The sequence below is a fragment of the Malaclemys terrapin genome, chromosome 7 (assembly GCF_027887155.1).
Source record: "Malaclemys terrapin pileata isolate rMalTer1 chromosome 7, rMalTer1.hap1, whole genome shotgun sequence".
Taxonomy (NCBI): Eukaryota; Metazoa; Chordata; order Testudines; family Emydidae; genus Malaclemys; species Malaclemys terrapin.
The window spans coordinates 49,672,074-49,689,857 of record NC_071511.1 but is presented as its reverse complement, the minus strand read 5'-3'; the positions used below and the strand labels follow the sequence as shown (position 1 = coordinate 49,689,857).

The window sequence follows — 17,784 nt, the reverse complement described above, 5'->3', positions numbered from 1 at the left end:
TGGCCGGCGTGGGACAGGGAAGGGTTCACTGTGATATGTGGGGGAGCTACTGACTTCTCCAGCCCCAGCCTCTCTCAGTAGGGGGCACTGCGGGGAGCGGGGCAGGAGCACTGGCTGTGGGGCCTCAGCCTCTCCCAGCAGGGGGTGCTGTGGGACACGGGCAGGGGCGCTGGCTGTCAGTGTCCCCAGTCCCACCTAAGTGTGTTTGCTCCCAGTTCCTGTATCTGCTGCAGTACTATCACACCTGGTTTCAGCAGTGTGTCACTGACCCCTGGATTGGACCCTCACCCCCATCCCCACTTTAGAAGTGGGCCCAGCTCGGGGAGCAGCAGTGCCTTTTTCCCAGGTGTCCCACTGCTGGACAGGGGCCATGGCTGCCAGGCTGAGGGTCCCTCATACTTGGAGCTGGGACTGTCTCCGCACTGGGAGGAGACCTAGCTGGGCTAGCCCGTGGGCAGCCAGGGCAGTGCGAGTCCATGCCTAACCAGCAGAGCCTGGGGATTGCTTGTGGTCCCTTCTAGCCATACTGACTAGAGAGGAATGTGAAACTGACCAGCCTGGCTTCGCTCTCCTGTCCAGTTAGAGCTGAGAGGCCGTGGAGCAGGCGGGCGATTGTCCCCTCGTGTCCTGGCAGCAGAGGGAACCTGCCGGCCTTGTGCGAAAGGAAAGCCACAAGAGGCAGTGGGGTACTAGGCACAGGCTCCTCCCTGTGTGCCCCCTCCTCCCCCCACTGCATTGAGCCCTCCCCTCCTTAGGCTGGCTTCAGGGTCCTGGACGGCAGGGGAGCCTGGGGGGGGGGGGGCGTGCAGGCAGGGCCTGGGCTGGTGCGGCAGCAAGAAGGGCAGCAAGAAGGCGTCAGAGCGCAGGGAGGGATGTGCTGGCACAGTGGGGGAGGAGGCAGGAAGGGGTGGCCTGGGAGGGGGCATGGAGCAGTGGGGGAGGGGCAGTGGGGTGGCCTGGCAGTGGGGGAGGGGATGGGCTGATGCTGCAGGGGAGGGGGATACGGGGTGAGCTGGCACAGTGGAGGGGGCTGGGAGCAGTGAGGGAGGGGGAAGAGAGGGGATGGGCTGGCACCGCAGGGAAGCGGATGTGGGGTGAGCTGGCAGAGTGGGGTGGGGGCAGAGGGGGGGGGTGAACTGGCGCTGCGGGGGAGGGGGCAGAGACCTGGCTGGACTCTGGCCCCTGAGCCATGCTGGGCTGTGTGGTCCCTGCAGGCGCCTCTGGCACAGGCAGCCTGTCCCCTGCAAGTTGCTCTCCCCCGCCTCCCCACAATGGCCCGTTTGTTCCTGCGGGGGCCAGCAGATCAGGCACTGTGGGGCCTCTTCTCTGGGGAACAGCCTGTTGTGCTGTGCTGCCACTGATGTGGTGAAGCTGGTGGGGGGAGGGGGTGCCAGGACAGAGGATCCAGGGACAAGCCAGGGATGCAGAGGGAAGCAGCAGCCCCTGGGTACCCCCTTCACCCCATGCACCCTCTGACCATTCTTAGATGTCCCCAGCCAGGGCAGGCTGAGCAGGCCTGTGGGGTGCACAGCTGCCACAGCCCATCTTCTGGGATCATGGCATCCAGCTGACTGCCTCCCCCAGGGACCTGGGGGTTCTCTGTGCTGGGGTGCCCCATACATTCAGAGCCACCGGTGTCCAGTCCCGCTCAGTGCCTCTGTTTCTCCTCCCCGGTCTATTTAGATTGTGAGTGCTGGAGACTCTCTCTCACTCAGGGTCTGGCACAATGGGGCCTCTAACTGCTCCCCTAAGGCACAGCACTGTGCCCAGGTGCCTGCTGGGCAGGGAAGCCCTCTCACCAGTGCCATGGTCCCTGGGTATCCTGATGCCAGGCAACATTACTTATGGGGCACCTGGCCCTGAAGGATTAATTCCTTCTGCAGGAGACTTTGCTGGCCAGCTCTGGGGGACAGCAATGCCAGTGTTGGCAGCACTGGGACCGGATCCAGGGGTAATTCCACAGCCTCTGCCTTCCCTGACATTTAACCCTGCCAGGAGGCAGCTGGCCTGGCCCTGTACTCCCTAACCCAGGGCTCCAGCCTCTGTATTAACCTCTTCAGTGCTGCCTCTGGCATGGACTAAGCACAGCTCCAGGGCTGCGGGCCGGCCTGCAGACACTGCCAGCCCCAGCGTGCCTGAGCTGCACACAGCCTGCGGTATGAAATCCTATGGAGAACAGCGGGGGCTAAATGGGAAACATTAACTCTTGGGGTGACATGAGTGTTGTTGGGTCTGCCTTCTGGAAAGGGAGTGGGGTCTAGTGGTTAGAGCATGGGGGTGGGGGATTGGGAGGACTCCTGGGTTCTATCTCTAGCATTGGGAGGGGAGTGGGATCTAATGGTTAGAGCAGGGCAGCTGGGAGTCAGGACTCCTGGGTTCTGTCCCCAGCCCTGGGAGGGGAATGGGGTCACCTTCCTATTGGAGGAGAAATTAGTGACACGGAGTGTTGGTTGTGTTGTTAGGGTGACTTGTTTACGTGCATGCCTCAGTCTTTGAACTGAGATGGTCAGTCAGCATGCAGGGCAGTCCCTTCTCCCAGCAATCTCAACCGAAGGGCAGCGTTCAGCTCCCAGGAGCAACTCAGCCTTGAGATGTGACTCCAGTTAGAGCCCACGGCAGAGCAGATCCTCTCTCTTCCTGCTCACACACTCCTTCTCTGCTCAAGCTGCCTCTACGCAGACCCCGTATTACTACAATGCATGTCTTCCCAAGACTCAAAACTTGCTCGCGCACTCAGAGAAAACAATCAGAAGCCTTGACAGCATCACCTGCTGATGCCGACCCCAGCGGTGTGACTGTGTCACCCTCTGGTGGTGCACATATGGCTGGGGAGGTGGGCTCAGTGGGTTAATGTTCATTCCCGGGGAGCGATGTCCCCATGTTCATTGCCAGTCAGAGAGTGCTACCTGGCCCCATAGCAGCACAGTGCTCGTTTCAAAGCTTCCAGAGGGCTGGGCTGGCTCCCACACGACTCATGTGCAAGAGACTTTGTTCCTGGGTCTCCACCCCAATTGTCTGAGTTGGAAAAGCACCAGAAATGGGGGTGATCTCTCTGATCCCATTGGAGCCCCCAGAACTTTGAGGGGGGGCAGCAGCCCTAATGGGCATCCACCGTGTTTATTTCACTCCGAAGAGAGCAATCCACCAGTGGTTAGAGCAGGGGACTGGGGCTCAGGACTGCTGGGTTCTATTCCTGGCTCAGGGAGGAGAGTGAGGTTTTCTGGTTAAAGCAGGGGACTGGGAGTCAGGACTCCTGGGTCCTATTCCTGGGGGGGGGGGGGAAGGGGGTCTGATAGGATGGGTTACAACGGGGGGGCTGAGGGCCAGGACTCCTGGGTTCTATCCCTGGCTCTGGGAGGGGAGTGGTGTCTTGTGGTTAAAGCAGGGAACTGGAAGTCAGGATTCCTGGGTTCTTTTCCCACCTGTGACCGTATCCTTGGATATGTCTACACTGCGATAACTTAGAGCCCAGATCAGCTGGTTCAGGCTCACGGGGCTAAAAGCAGTGTAGACATTCAGGCTCCGGCTGGAGCCCAGTTTCTGAGACCCCCACCCCCTTGGTGGAGTCCCAGAGCCCAGGCTCCAGCCCCAGCCCAAATGCCTACACCACAATTTTCCAGCCCCGCAGCCCAGCCCAAGCCAGCTGCCCCGGGCCAGTCCCAGCCGCATTGCGGCTCTTTCACTGCAGCGGAGACACACCCCCGGTGGCCCAGCTCTCAGAGGGGCAGTGCCCATGGCTGCATGCTGGCTGCCCTGCTCTGAAAAAGCGGGCCCCCAGCGCTGTTTGAAACTGACCACAGTGGCACCCAGGGCAAGTCCTGTGCGGCAGGTGCCAGGAACCAGATGATCTGCATGTGGGGCTTGGGGCGGCGCTGTTCTCTGGGCCTGTGCTGGCGTCCCTGACACTGGCCATCTCCAAAGCCCAGATCCACAGAGGTGCCTAACTCCCATGGGAGGGTGGGTGTCTAAATACCTTTGAGGACCCAGGCCCGGGGTCTTTGCATTCCATTCCCTTGGCCTGTGATCCCGGAGAGAAGCTGAGAGCCAGGGCAGAGCCGGCCTGATCCCAGCCCCCATGTCTCCCTGCAGAGTTAAAAGCGCGCCATGGGCTGCGCACCTATGGGCTGGAGCGCTCCTGCTGCTACGAGGCGCTGCTCCTGGACGAGGAGCGGGGCCGGCTCTTCGTGGGCGGCAAGAACCACCTGGCCTCCCTGAGCCTGGACAACATCAGCAAGCAGGACAAGAAGGTGACTGCTGCACAGCAGAGGGCGGAGGGATCCGGGCACCCACCATGGGGAGGGGCAGTGGGCAGAGGCGCCCACTCGAGAGGCGACATTGCTGGCATTCCAGCTGCCTCGCCTCACCTCCCCCATGAAATCGCCCGTAACGACCGTCCAGCTTGGAAGCCGCGGTGGGGGTGGGGGGGTCGGCTGATGCCTTCGCTGCTGGGACCTTGAGTCCCCACCACAGCTGCTGGAGGAGCCCCTGCTCCCAAGGCACCGTGTGTCTTGTGTTGCATGTCTTGAGCGTACTGGTGCTCAGCTGGGCAGGCACAGCCCTGCCCAAAGAGGTGCTGAGGACTGGCACGCTCGAGCCACTTCTCCAGGCTGCTCTGGCTGCTGCTGTTCCAGGGCATGGGATGGAGAGGGGAATTGGGAGCCCCTCTACAGGGGCATGGTGGAGCGCATTGTCAGGGCAGGGGCCTCATTCTGCCTCCAGGGATGCTGCCCCTCAGTTCCTGGTGTGAACCGAGTTGGGAGGGTCTCGGCCTTACGCTCCACAGGCTGACCCTCCCGAGCCCAGCACCACAGTTCATGCAGGAACTCGGGGCTGGGCTGGCGGGGGGCTGCGGGTTGGGATTGAGGGGCCCATGGGGGGAGAGGGAGATGCCTCTCCCTGATCTGTTCCACTCTCTTCCCGCAGATCCACTGGCCGGCGCCTGTGGAGTGGAGGGAGGAATGCAACTGGGCCGGCAAAGACATCAACGTAAGTGCTCCGGCCAGGCTGAGCTGGGGGTGATTTAACTTAGGGGGGTGGGCAGGCTTCCCTACTGACCCCGGAGCACCCGCCCTGGCTGTGCAGGGGTTGCCAGCCCCCCGTGCCCTGCAGGGGTTTCAAGCCTGGCCTTTGAGTTGGGCACCATGGAGCGGCTCCCCACAGCGCCTTGTCACAGCGATGGAGCCCTGCTCTGACCACCCTCCCCTGGCCTGGTCTGTTTGGGGGCATCCTGTGTGGTGCCCAGTGCGGAGAGTGGGCAGCCCAGCCCAGCACTTCCCCATGGGAGCCAAGTATGTTGGGCAGGGTCAGAAGTGTTTGGGGTCTGCCCCCCGTTCAGTGGAGACGGGACACCCTGTTCCACTCTGAGGTAGGGCATGGGGCCTCGTGGAGCCCAGATCTCTTGGCCCCAGGCCACCTGGGGTCCCATGACAGGCTGGGGTGAGACCACATCTGACTCACAGGGGGCTGGCCAAGGGGCACAAGAACAGTGTGGGGTGAGCAGGCTGCCACGGGGTGAGGCCACTGCCCCCAATGGTTCTGCCAGCCCCAACGGTGAGGGGCCCCAAGGACTAGGCGATGCCAAGGCACCCAAAGTGGCCCAGCCAGTGTGCTTTTGGGAGGGGCCCCTGTGGGGCTTGGGGTGACATGGCCCCCCTTCCATTGATCCCCACAGAGGGAGGCTCTTGATCCCCATTGGGCAGGGGTGAGCCCCTGGGGGGCAAAAGGGGTCTTTCCCTGCCCCCTTGCTGTGGCACTGGGAGGACCAAGCCGGAGGCTACCCACCAGCCTCTCTGCTCCTATTGGGCAGCATGGGCCATGCCATCCGTGGACCTTGCCCCGCTCTGACCAGGCCACTGCCCTCCCTGGAGATAGACAAGGCCTGGGCGCCGGGACCCGCCCCTGGCTCGTGTAGTGGGGGGTTCCCAGAGCGGCTAGCACATAGCAGCAGAGCCTGCAGGGGGTGCGGGGAGGCTTAACACTGCCGGGGGGCCAGGGTCTCTTTGGGGAGCCCCCTGGGCTGGGATGCGGGGAGGAAGAACCATCCTGGCAGGCTGCTGGGAACTGTCCGGGGGTTGGGAAGTAGTCCCGGCCAAGGGGGGGATCAGTGCAGTGATGCAGAGGGGCAGCAGTCAGCAGGCTGCGGGACACGTCGTGGGTACCGAGTCCCCCTGAGCTGAGGGATCCCCCGGGGGCCAATTGCTGCAAGGCTGGGCCCAGGCTGGATCAGGCCCAGGCAGGATCAGATCCAGGGAAGCCTGAGGCTGGAGAGGGGGAGGCTGATCCAGGCAGCTGGGAAGATGGTGGGTGAAATCCCAGCCCCACGGCAGTTGGAGGCTGAGCTCCTATGGGGTGGCCGTGCCTGAGTGACTGTTTATTGAGCATTTAACCCCTTCACTGCTGGACACCTGCCTGCCACTTTCCAGCACGAACTTTGCTCTTCAGAGCCTTGTCCATGCCCGGCAGAGGGGGAAGGGATCCCGGGATCCTCCCCGAGGCCCCAGTACCAGCTACTGACGGGTGCTGCCCCTCCCTCCACTCCCCCCACCTCACCTTCATCAATCAAGTGGCTGGGAGAAACAAGGGCCGATTGTTTGCCTGGCTGGGCAAGTGCTGGGCCTGTCTGCTGGGCTGGGGTGGGGGTGGTTGTGGGTCACAGCCCCAGGTGCTCCCCGAGGGGTGCTTTGTGTTTTCCTGCCCCAGTGCACTCTGGAATGCCTGGTGGCAATGTGTAGGCAGGATTGGGGGGGTGGGGCGGTCCTCTGGATGGATGCGGGGGGGGGGGGGGTTGAGCTGGGAGGTGAAGGGGATCGAGGAGTTTTTGCAGCCTGGGCTCCTCCCAGGGACCTTGGGCTAGTCGTTGCCTCGCTCTGGGCCTCAGTTTCCCCACCATGAAATGGGGATAATATTTCCCTATCTCCCTCTACTGGTGCCCCTCAATCCCACCAGGTGGGAGGCAGGAGGGCCCCAGGCAGGGTGGGAGGGGGCAGGCAGGGCTGAGGGCAGGTGGCAGGAGGGGCCCAAGCAGGGTGGGGGCTGGGGGCAGGAGGGGCCCAGGGAGGGCTGAGGGCAGGCAGCAGGAGGGCCCAGGGCGGGGCTGGGGGTGGGCGGCAGGAGGGGGCAGGGCAGGGCTGGGGGGTGGGCAGAGGAGGGGCTGGGCAGGGGCAGGTGGGTGGCAGGAGGGGCCTGGACAGGGCTGTGGGCAGGAGGGGCAGGGTGGTGCTGCATGGCATACTGGTCTGGCTGGACATGGCCATGGCGACTTCACTCCCATCTGGTTTCCTGCCGGCAGCGCTGAGCCTGGCTCCTGCACTGGGGTGAAAGGGCAGCAAACAAGCAGCCTGAGGCCTGTTTGTCTGTCTAGGGGCGCTGACCGGCCCCTGCTAATGCTGGCCCCACTGTTTATCCAGCCACTGCCCTTAGAGGAGACATTGGACAGAAGTAGCCTTGCAAGTGCTCTTGCTCCTGGTCGGCTCTGCCCTCTGCCAGGGTCCCTGGGGCCAGATTCAGCTCCTGGGGCTCTTTGACCCCCCACCCCCTGCAGCTGGGGATAGCTGGGGAGGAAGCCAAGGGCTGGGCTAGCAGGGACTGCAGGTCGGGATTGAGGAGGGGCACCGGCAGAGCTTTTCGGCAGATCCCAGGGCTGGGCAAGCAGGGGGCTGCGGATCAGGATTGAGGACATTGGCAGAGCTGGGGGACAGCAAAGAGGGGGTCCAGGACTGCAGTATCATAGAATCATAGAATATCAGGGTTGGAAGGAACCTCAGGAGGTCATCTATTCCAACCCCCTGCTCAAAGCAGGACCAATTCCCAACTAAATCATCCCAGCCAGGACTTTGTCACGCCTGACCTTAAAAACCTCTAAGGAAGGAGATTCCACCACCTCCCTAGGTAACCCATTCCAGTGCTTCACTACCCTCCTAGTGAAAAAGGTTTTCCTAATATCCAACCTAAACCTCCCCCACTGCAACTTGAGACCATTACTCCTTGTTCTGTCATCTGGTACCACCGAGAACAGTCTAGATCCATCCTCTTTGGAACTCCCTTTCAGGTAGTTGAAAATAGCTATCAAATCTTCCCTCATTCTTCTCTTCTGGAGACTAAACAATCCCAGTTCCCTCAGCCTCTCCTCATAAGTCATGTGCTCCAGCCCCCTAATCATTTTTGTTGCCCTCCGCTGGACTCTTTCCAATTTTTCCACATCCTTCTTGTAGTGTGGGGCCCAGAACTGGACACAGTATTCCAGATGAGGCCTCACCAGTGTCGAATAGAGGGGAATGATCATGTCCCTCGATCTGCTGGCAATGCCCCTACTTATACAGCCCAAAATGCCGTTAGCCTTCTTGGCAACAAGGGCACATTGTTGACTCATATCCAGCTTCTCGTCCACTGTAACCCGTAGGTCCTTTTCTGCAGAACTGCTTCCTAGCCATTCGGTCCCTAGTCTGTAGCAGTACATGGGATTCTTCCGTCCTAAGTGCAGGACTCTGCACTTGTCCTTGTTGAACCTCATCAGGTTTTTTTTGGCCCAATCCTCTAATTTGTCTAGGCCCCTCTGTATCCAATCCCTACCCTCTAGTGTATCTACCACACCTCCTAGTTTAGTGTCATTTGCAAACTTGCTGAGAGTGCAGTCCACACCATCCTCCAGATCATTAATAAAGATATTAAACAAAACCGGCCCCAGGACCGACCCTTGGGGCACTCCGCTTGAAACCGGCTGCCAACTAGACATGGAGCCATTGATCACTACCCGTTGAGCCCGACGATCTAGCCAGCTTTCTATCCACCTTACAGTCCATTCATCCAGCCCATACGTCTTTAACTTGCCGGCAAGAATACTGTGGCAGCTCAACTCCAGGCTGGAAGTGTAGGGTTGGGGTGCCCAGCCCGGCCATTCCCTTCCCTTAGGTTCTCATTAGTGTTACTCATTTTCCAGGAGCTGTCGGACCCTCACTCTGAGTCATGTGAGGATCTCCTGATAGCGCCCTCTCCTGGCGCCACGGCCCTGCCCACGGCACCAACAGGGCCATGATAAGTAGCAACGAGCGGAGGCTTAGGCATGCGTGTCTGGGCCCTGGGTGGCACCATCTGTGCCATGGCCTGGTGCCCTGATCTGTCCCGCATGCAGCTATTACCCAAGCGGCAGGGACTGGGGCGGCACCTGGTGCCCCCCCTGCTCCAGGAGCAGTGCCACTGCTCTTGGGGTTCCCTTCTCCCCAGCCCACTGGCCTGCTAGTGGGGGTTGAGGTCACACCCCAGCCAGGGCAGCACCTGCCTGAGAAGGCAATTCCAGACGGACAGGCCCTGCCGCTCACCAGGCACCAGGCCCAGGTGACTCAGGGCTGGGATGGAACATCCCTGTCCACACACCTGAGAACAGTGAATCACTGCCCCGGGCAGGGATATGGGCGGGGCCCCTCTGCCCTGGGGGCAGCTCTGGGGGGGGACCGGCCTGGATCTTTGTGCCCCTGGAATGGCTCAGGGCAACCGCAGGGGGGAAGGATCAGCCTGGATTCCCATCGCCAGCTGCCCTGGTGTATGAGTCAGCGTGGGAGGCCTTGGCCTGGGGGCTCCTTGTGTGGGGCAGGAGCTCCCCCACAGCCAGCACTCCTGCCCCACTCACCACAGTGCCCCCTGCTAGGAGAGGCTGGGGCTGCTGGGAATTCAGTGTGTTCAGTGGGGAGTGAGCAGTCTTTGGGCCGTGCTGCAATGAGAGCCTGTTGGCCAGGGACACTAGCACCCCCAGAGGCGTAGCAGGGAGCCAGCGTCCCAGCCTCCAACTCCTGGCCATGGATCCCAACGCTTGAACCTTGCATTCCAGGGGCCAGAGCAGAGGGGCCAGAGGGCCAGCTGGAGCCCTGGGCTCAGATGTGTTGTTGGCCAAACCCACCCAGAAACTCCAAGGGGGCTGTTGCTTTGGTCTCAGCCCTGTGAGCTGTATCCTGGGGGAGCTGTGGGTCCGGGGCAGCCGCTGCCCTGCCCAGGACAGATAGAGGGGAGCCCACAGAGAGCTGGGCAAAGTGTTGACCAGGGTGGTGCCAGCTATGGGGGCGCAGGGGGGAACATGCCCCCGCCAGGCCCCGCCCCACTCACCCCCATCTCCCTTCACCCTGTGTCTTTCAGGCCGAGTGTATGAACTTCATCAAGATCCTGCACCTGTACAACCGCACCCACCTATACGCCTGCGGCACGGGTGCCTTCCACCCCACCTGCGCCTTCGTGGAGGTCGGCCAGCGCATGGAGGTAAGCCCGGCGGCACCCCTACTAAGGGACAAATGAGAGATGGTCTCCCAGCCCCAACGCCCAGGGTATCCCCTGCCCCCCACCTGCCCTGCAGGGGCCAAATCTGGGGCAGATGGGACCGCTACCTCTAATAGAATCATAGAATACCAAGATTGGAAGGGACTGCAGGAGGTCTAGTCCAACCCCCTGCTCGAAGCAGGACCAATCCCCAACTAAATCAACTAAATCGGGGGGCGGGGGATGGGGGGGATGGTTCTGTTAGCAGCCTTGGCCCCAGACACCCCTGCCATTGCTGACGTGCTTCGTTCCCTCTCTCTAGGAGCCCGTCTTTAAGCTGGATCCTGCAGCCATGGAGGACGGCAAAGGGAAGAGCCCGTACGACCCGCGGCACGTGGCTGCCTCGGTGCTCGTGGGTAAGAGCGACGGCCCTGAGCTGGCATGTGGGGCCCTCTGTATCGTCTGCTGGGCCCTGCTGACTGCCACATGCCCCTGCTCCTGCCCCTCCCCACAGCACCCCCTACTGGGAGAGGCTGGGTCTGGAGTAGCTGGGAGCTCCCCCCACAGCCAGCACTCCTATCCAACTCCCCACAGCGCCCCCTAAGGGAAGAGGCTGGGCTGGCTGAGACACTGCTGGCTTGTGCCCTCTGGGGGGTGCTGAGGGCAAGATGCCAGTTCTGTGCAGAGCCAGTACACAGGAGCCCCTGTGGGTCACCGGGGACTGTCCCAGCAGAGGAATCTGAGCCTTGAACTCACCACTGAGATGGGGAGGAGGGGTGAGCGGGGCCCAGGTGGTGGGAGCCGGGGATTCACTTGTTAACCCCCTGATCCCCCGGGGGTGCCCCTGTAAATTCCCCCCCTCCAGTGACGTCTGGTGAGGAGCGTGGAGCGGATCCCTTGGCTGTCTGAGGAGCAGGGCGCCTGGCCTTTCCCCTGGCGATGAGGCAGGCGGAGGTAGGCAGGGAGGACTGGGCATGCCCGTGTTTAATGCCCCTGACCCCTCTGATCCCTGCCCCAGGGGAGGAGCTGTATTCTGGGGTGGCCACCGACCTGATGGGCCGCGACTTCACCATCTTCCGCAGCCTGGGGCTGCGCCCGTCCATCCGTACCGAGCAGCACGACTCCCGCTGGCTCAACGGTCAGTGCCAGGGCTAGGGGGGTTTCTGGGGAGGGGGGGTGAGGCCCAGGAACGTAATCCTGCTGCTGCCCAGGGGCCGATCCCTCGGCTCGAGGATGCTGGGCTGCGTCCTGAGTGTGGTGAGTTTGGCAGCCTCAGCCAAGCTCCTAGTGAATTTCACTCCCTGTCACAGACTCGTCCGGGCCCAGCTCCGGCTCAGCCCCCTGCGCGATGGGTGGGGGAGGCTCCCAGATCTGAACATGCCAGTCGCTGGGCACAGGTGGGAACAGTAACGTCACGGGGAAGGCAGAGCTGGGCCCTGAGTGTCTGTCTCTGGGGGGAGATTTCAGAACTCGGGAGCAGGCGTGTGTTCTGTGCTCCTTCCCATTATTGGGGGCCCTGTGCCCCTGCTTGTCCCCTCTTGTGCATGCCCCTGATTGGGGGTCATTTCCCAAAGGCTGAGGGGCACTGGCAGGGCTGGGGTGGGAGGGGATCCCAGGGCTGGAATAGCAGGGGCTGCGGGTCGGGAGTGAGGGACACCAGCAGGACGGATGAAGAAGCTTTCCTGGCCCTAATCCTGTGGGCATCTGTGCTCCGTTCATCCCCTTTGGCATTTTGCTGACTCGCCCTCTGAATCCCACCATCTGTCTTGCTGGGATAATGAACCCGTCGTCCTGCAAGAGCTTCTGGCCTCATTCACCCTTGGGGGGGCCTCATTCCCACCCTTCACCTGGCAATGCCTGGCCCTGGGATTCACTCTCGGCTCCCTCACAGTGTCCCCATCCCTGCAGACAGCGGCTGGGGGGGCTGCCAGGCTGGGGCTGCCTGTGGACCCTGCCCATGCTAAGCCCCAGCCCTATTCTGCCTGGAAGGTGCCATCGCCTGGAAATGGGCAGCACCAAGAATAGCAGAGCCCCTGGGAGCTGCTCGAGGTCACCCTGAGACAGTGCAGTGACCTGGCACCCCCAGGCTCTGCCTCCTGGGCACCAAAGCTGGGACGGACCGGGTGCAGGAATTGCCAGGCAGGGTTGTGGGGGGGAACCCAGGGCTGGGCTAGCAGGGGCTGTGGGTCGGGAGTGAGGGGCACCAGCACAGCTGGCTGGGGGAGCCCAGGGCTGGTCTAGCAGGGGGTATAGCTTGGGGGGGGGAGCTGGGATAGCAGGAGGTTGGGGGGCTGTGGGTCGGGACTGAGGAGCATCACCCGTCTACCCCGTACCCAGTCTCCCTTCTCTCTGGCCCTGGACCCGCTCTCATGGCTGGGCTGACTCTCCTTGTGGGAGCTGGTGGATCTAGGCTGCCACCTAGTGGCGTGTGACTGCAGGGCCCCCTTTGAGCAGGGGGCAGTTGTGGAGTGATGGAGCCAGGGGGTGGTCTGGCTGCATGGGCATGGGGATCCCCGCAGCTGCACGTTCCAGGGGCAGGGGGATGAGCACAGCCAGGTGTGCCCAATCCCAGCCTGGTCTTGCTGGCCTGGGCAGGTCCCTGATGCGGCACGGATGAGGGGGGTGCTGGGGGAGCACGGAGCTGCCTGTGGCAGGGCAGGTACCACGTTGGGGAGTGGGTGGGTGCCCTCCTGCCTCCCCCGAACCTCCCCAGACAGGCAGGGGACCTGGGTTGCAGCTCCGACCCCAGGCCCCATTCACTGCCGAGCCGGTTCCAGGCAGCAAACCACCCCTCCGGCACTGGCTGCAGGTCCTCCCTGACAGTCGGGGCAGGGCCCGGCTGATCTCCTGGCAGTGCAGAGCCCACGTGACCCCTGGCCTGGTTCAGGCTGTTAGCTTCACTTCTGGGGAAGGGAGGGCTGGGGGCTAGAGCAGTGGGTGTCAGGACTCCTGGGTCCTATTCCCTGCTGTGCCACTGATTCACTGGGTAACATCCCTTCTTCGTACCTCGGTTTCCCCCGTGTCAGTCGGGGGTAGGGCACTGCCCCTGCATGGGTTAGCACGCAGGTCAGATAGCAAAGCTCTGGCAGCCCTGACGTGGGCCGAGTGCAGCTGTTATTCGCTCTGCTTTCTGCCTGAGCACCTGTGCTGGATGGCATGGGTGCCCGGTGCTCACCTCATGCCTCCCCCTGCCTGACCCTCCCTTCCTCCCCGTGTTCTGCCTGGCCCAGAGCCCAAGTTTGTGGACGTGTTCTGGATCCCGGAGAGCGAGAACCCGGACGACGACAAGATCTACTTCTTCTTCCGCGAGACGGCGGTGGAGGGGCAGCAGGGGCTGGGCAAGGCCAGCTTCGCCCGCATCGGCCAGATCTGCAGGGTGAGCGCTCCCGTGCCCACCCGGCCCAGCTGGAACAATGGGCTGGTCCCTTTCACTGCATCCCTGGGGGGCCGGGAGGGATGGGTGTGACCCCCATCTGTGCTCCGCCTGCACAGCAGTGACACTGGGATTGGAGCCGAGCCCTCCTGGCATGTGGGCAGCGGCTCTGCCAGCCAGGCCTGTGGGATCCTTCCCCAGGAGCCCCACACTGGGGACAGCTCAGTCGGGCTCTCCCATGCCATTGCAGCAGGTCCAACCGGGAGACGGGGAGTCCATCGTCTGTCGTGCCCTGTGTCAGAGAATAACAGAGTTCTCACTTTTTGTTTGGGTACAGCAAGTCAGATACTTTATTTTCTCTAGCAATTGCGTAGAGGGAGAGAGCTAAACAGGTCTCTCAACAGGTAAACAATTACAGCAAGCATTTATACCTTTTGTTACAGACAATAATGAGCAACAGCAGCATTTTGTTTATACATAGGTCATTCTGATATCTTGTTTTCCTCGCTTGCTTGTTTCGACTCTAGTCTACATACAATATTATCTACACAAGGTCGCAACAACTTCTCACACAGTTCTTTCCCACTCGCCTCACCCAATCCTTGCTTCTACAAATCTCGCATTATTAGGGTTACAGTTAGCCTGACTCTTGCTAACAAACTGTCATGCATTGCAATCCCCTTCCTGTCAGTTCTTTCTCTGCTTCCACAACCCCCCCTTTTGTACTACTAGTACAACAAACATTTTCAAATCTCTATTTGCATTAAGTCTTGGAATTCAGATTCTACAACAGATGCTTCAACCTTTAGGGGTTTTGATTGGATGTAATGACAATGCATGATGAGCATGGACATGAAAGGTATTACTATTACGTCCTTTACAACAACAATAACGTAATCCTACACTAACTAACACCAACACAAACAATAATATTCCCATAGCAATAATATGATGGGGTTGTTGTACAGTCTTAGTCATAAAACACAATACATCATACTTAGTACATAAGGTGGACACTCTATAAGCTGTATGAAAGGCATACTTTTCAACTTGATATATATATTTTTAAGCATGTGAGTTTGCCCTTGTACTTCAGAGACTTTCTGAACCTCTGGTAACAGTGAAAGCAAATTTTGAAATCGATCAGGTACTAAACTAGTCCAATTAAAGGGTATCTGGAACCTAAGGCCTACTTGGAAAATTCTGCCTGCAGGCCAGTAAATAATATGATTGCCTGCAGTGGTAATGAGATTAAAATGTATGTCTTGCAATGTGGTGGCTTTACCATACACACAGCTATCATTAGCTTGAAAAAGTAAGTGTCCTGTCGGGGTAGTTCCTTGTCCCCTACCCTCCCAGCAAACGTAGACATGAAGAGTAACAACTTCTCCTGGCTTCAGTTTATGGTTATACTGAAGCTGTGGGGGTTCTAATGTCCATTGACTCCCTAACCCCATCCAAATGTCAGATGTAATCCCAGGAGCACTGACTAAAAATCGATTGGGCATATCAGGTAGTCTAATTTCCCAGATGTCTCGGTGAATTACCCAATCCCACATGCATCCTCCCCATGGACCCAGCAGGATTTGGTATGTGGGACCCCACAGCCCCCTAACCGGTCCATATGCATGGAAGGAGCATTGAGAACGTCCACACTTCCACCCAGAAAGTCTCCAAGTATGTCTCCATGGCCACAGATCAGATTCATAGATTCATAGATTCATAGATTCTAGGACTGGAAGGGACCTCGAGAGGTCATCGAGTCCAGTCCCCTGCCCGCATGGCAGGACCAAATACTGCCTAGACCATCCCTAGTAGACATTTATCTAACCTACCCTTAAATATCTCCAGAGACGGAGATTCCACAACCTCCCTAGGCAATTTGTTCCAGTGTTTAACCACCCTGACAGTTAGGAACTTTTTCCTAATGTCCAATCTAGACCTCCCTTGCTGCAGTTTAAACCCATTGTTTCTGGTTCTATCCTTAGAGGCTAAGGTGAACAAGTTCTCTCCCTCCTCCTTATGACACCCTTTTATATACCTGAAAACTGCTATCATGTCCCCTCTCAGTCTTCTCTTTTCCAAACTAAACAAACCCAATTCTTTCAGCCTTCCTTCATAGGTCATGTTCTCAAGACCTTTAATCATTCTTGTTGCTCTTCTTTGGACCCTTTCCAGTTTCTCCACATCTTTTTTAAAATGCGGCGCCCAGAACTGGACACAATACTCCAGCTGAGGCCTAACCAGAGCAGAGTAGAGCGGAAGAATGACTTCTCGTGTCTTGCTCACAACACACCTGTTAATGCATCCCAGAATCATGTTTGCTTTTTTTGCAACAGCATCACACTGTTGACTCATATTTAGCTTGTGGTCCACTATAACCCCTAGATCCCTTTCTGCCGTACTCCTTCCTAGACAGTCTTTTCCCATTCTGTATGTGTGAAATTGATTTTTCCTTCCTAAGTGGAGCACTTTGCATTTGTCTTTGTTAAACTTCATCCTGTTTAACTCAGACCATTTCTCCAATTTGTCCAGATCATTTTGAATTATGACCCTGTCCTCCAAAGTAGTTGCAATCCCTCCCAGTTTGGTATCATCCGCAAACTTAATAAGCGTACTTTCTATGCCAATATCTAAGTCGTTGATGAAGATATTGAACAGAGCCGGTCCCAAAACAGACCCCTGCGGTACCCCACTCGTTACGCCTTTCCAGCAGGATTGGGAACCATTAATAACAACTCTCTGAGTACGATTATCCAGCCAGTTATGCACCCACCTTATAGTAGCCCCATCTAATTTGTATTTGCCTAGTTTATCGATAAGAATATCATGCGAGACCGTATCAAATGCCTTACTAAAGTCTAGGTATACCACATCCACCGCTTCACCCTTATCCACAAGGCTCGTTATCCTATCAAAGAAAGCTATCAGATTGGTTTGACATGATTTGTTCTTCACAAATCCATGCTGGCTATTCCCTATCACCTTACCACCTTCCAAGTGTTGGCAGATGATTTCCTTAATTACTTGCTCCATTATCTTCCCTGGCACAGAAGTTAAACTAACTGGTCTGTAGTTACCTGGGTTGTTTTTAGTTCCCTTTTTATAGATGGGCACTATATTTGCCCTTTTCCAGTCTTCTGGAATCTCTCCCGTCTCCCATGACTTTCCAAAGATAATAGCTAGAGGCTCAGATACCTCCTCTATTAGCTCCTTGAGTATTCTAGGATGCATTTCATCAGGCCCGGGTGACTTGCAGGCATCTAACTTTTCTAAGTGATTTTTAACTTGTTCTTTTTTTATTTTATCCGCTAAACCTACCCCCTTCCCATTAGCATTCACTATGTTAGGCATTCCTTCAGACTTCTCGGTGAAGACCGAAACAAAGAAGTCATTAAGCATCTCTGCCATTTCCAAGTTTCCTGTTACTGTTTCTCCCTCTTCACTAAGCAGTGGGCCTACCCTGTCTTTGGTCTTCCTCTTGCTTCTAATGTATTGATAAAAAGTCTTCTTGTTTCCTTTTATTCCCGTAGCTAGTTTGAGCTCATTTTGTGCCTTTGCCTTTCTAATCTTGCCCCTGCATTCCTGTGTTGTTTGCCTATATTCATCCTTTGTAATCTGTCCTAGTTTCCATTTTTTATATGACTCCTTTTTATTTTTTAGATCGTGCAAGATCTCGTGGTTAAGCCAAGGTGGTCTTTTGCCACATTTTCTATCTTTCCTAACCAGCGGAATAGCTTGCTTTTGGGCCCTTAATAGTGTCCCTTTGAAAAACTGCCAACTCTCCTCAGTTGTTTTTCCCCTCAGTCTTGATTCCCATGGGACCTTACCTATCAGCTCTCTGAGCTTCCCAAAATCTGCCTTCCTGAAATCCATTGTCTCTATTTTGCTGTTCTCCCTTCTACCCTTCTTTAGAATTGCAAAGATGGTACTCCTGATGCGTCTGTAAGGGCAGTGGGCCAAGCCTGATACTCTAGATCATTCCGAATGGCCATTAGCTGGTCATTCAGGAAATCCTGAATTTCTGAACATGCTAGATCCCACTGCAATTCCTTCCCAGCCTCAGTGATATTCAATACCATCTCTGTCAGCAACTTCTGGGTCATTGAACTAAGGGCGGAAATAACATTATTAGTCACTGGAATAATTTCTATGCAGGTAAAATTTCCAGT

General features: G+C 58.0%; 1 protein-coding gene across 8 annotated transcripts in view; it reads left to right on the top strand.

The window, feature by feature from the left end:
- SEMA3B (semaphorin 3B) overlaps positions 1 to 17,784 on the top strand; it is a 52,350-nt gene that overhangs the window by 19,442 nt on the left and 15,124 nt on the right. For all 8 annotated transcript variants that reach the window (XM_054034551.1, XM_054034549.1, XM_054034552.1 and 5 more), the window contains 6 exons: positions 4,090 to 4,247; positions 4,924 to 4,986; positions 10,123 to 10,242; positions 10,562 to 10,655; positions 11,258 to 11,377; positions 13,470 to 13,615. In XM_054034551.1, coding sequence (XP_053890526.1) covers positions 4,090 to 4,247; positions 4,924 to 4,986; positions 10,123 to 10,242; positions 10,562 to 10,655; positions 11,258 to 11,377; positions 13,470 to 13,615 — 701 coding nt within the window. The remainder of the gene's footprint in view (positions 1 to 4,089; positions 4,248 to 4,923; positions 4,987 to 10,122; positions 10,243 to 10,561; positions 10,656 to 11,257; positions 11,378 to 13,469; positions 13,616 to 17,784) is intronic.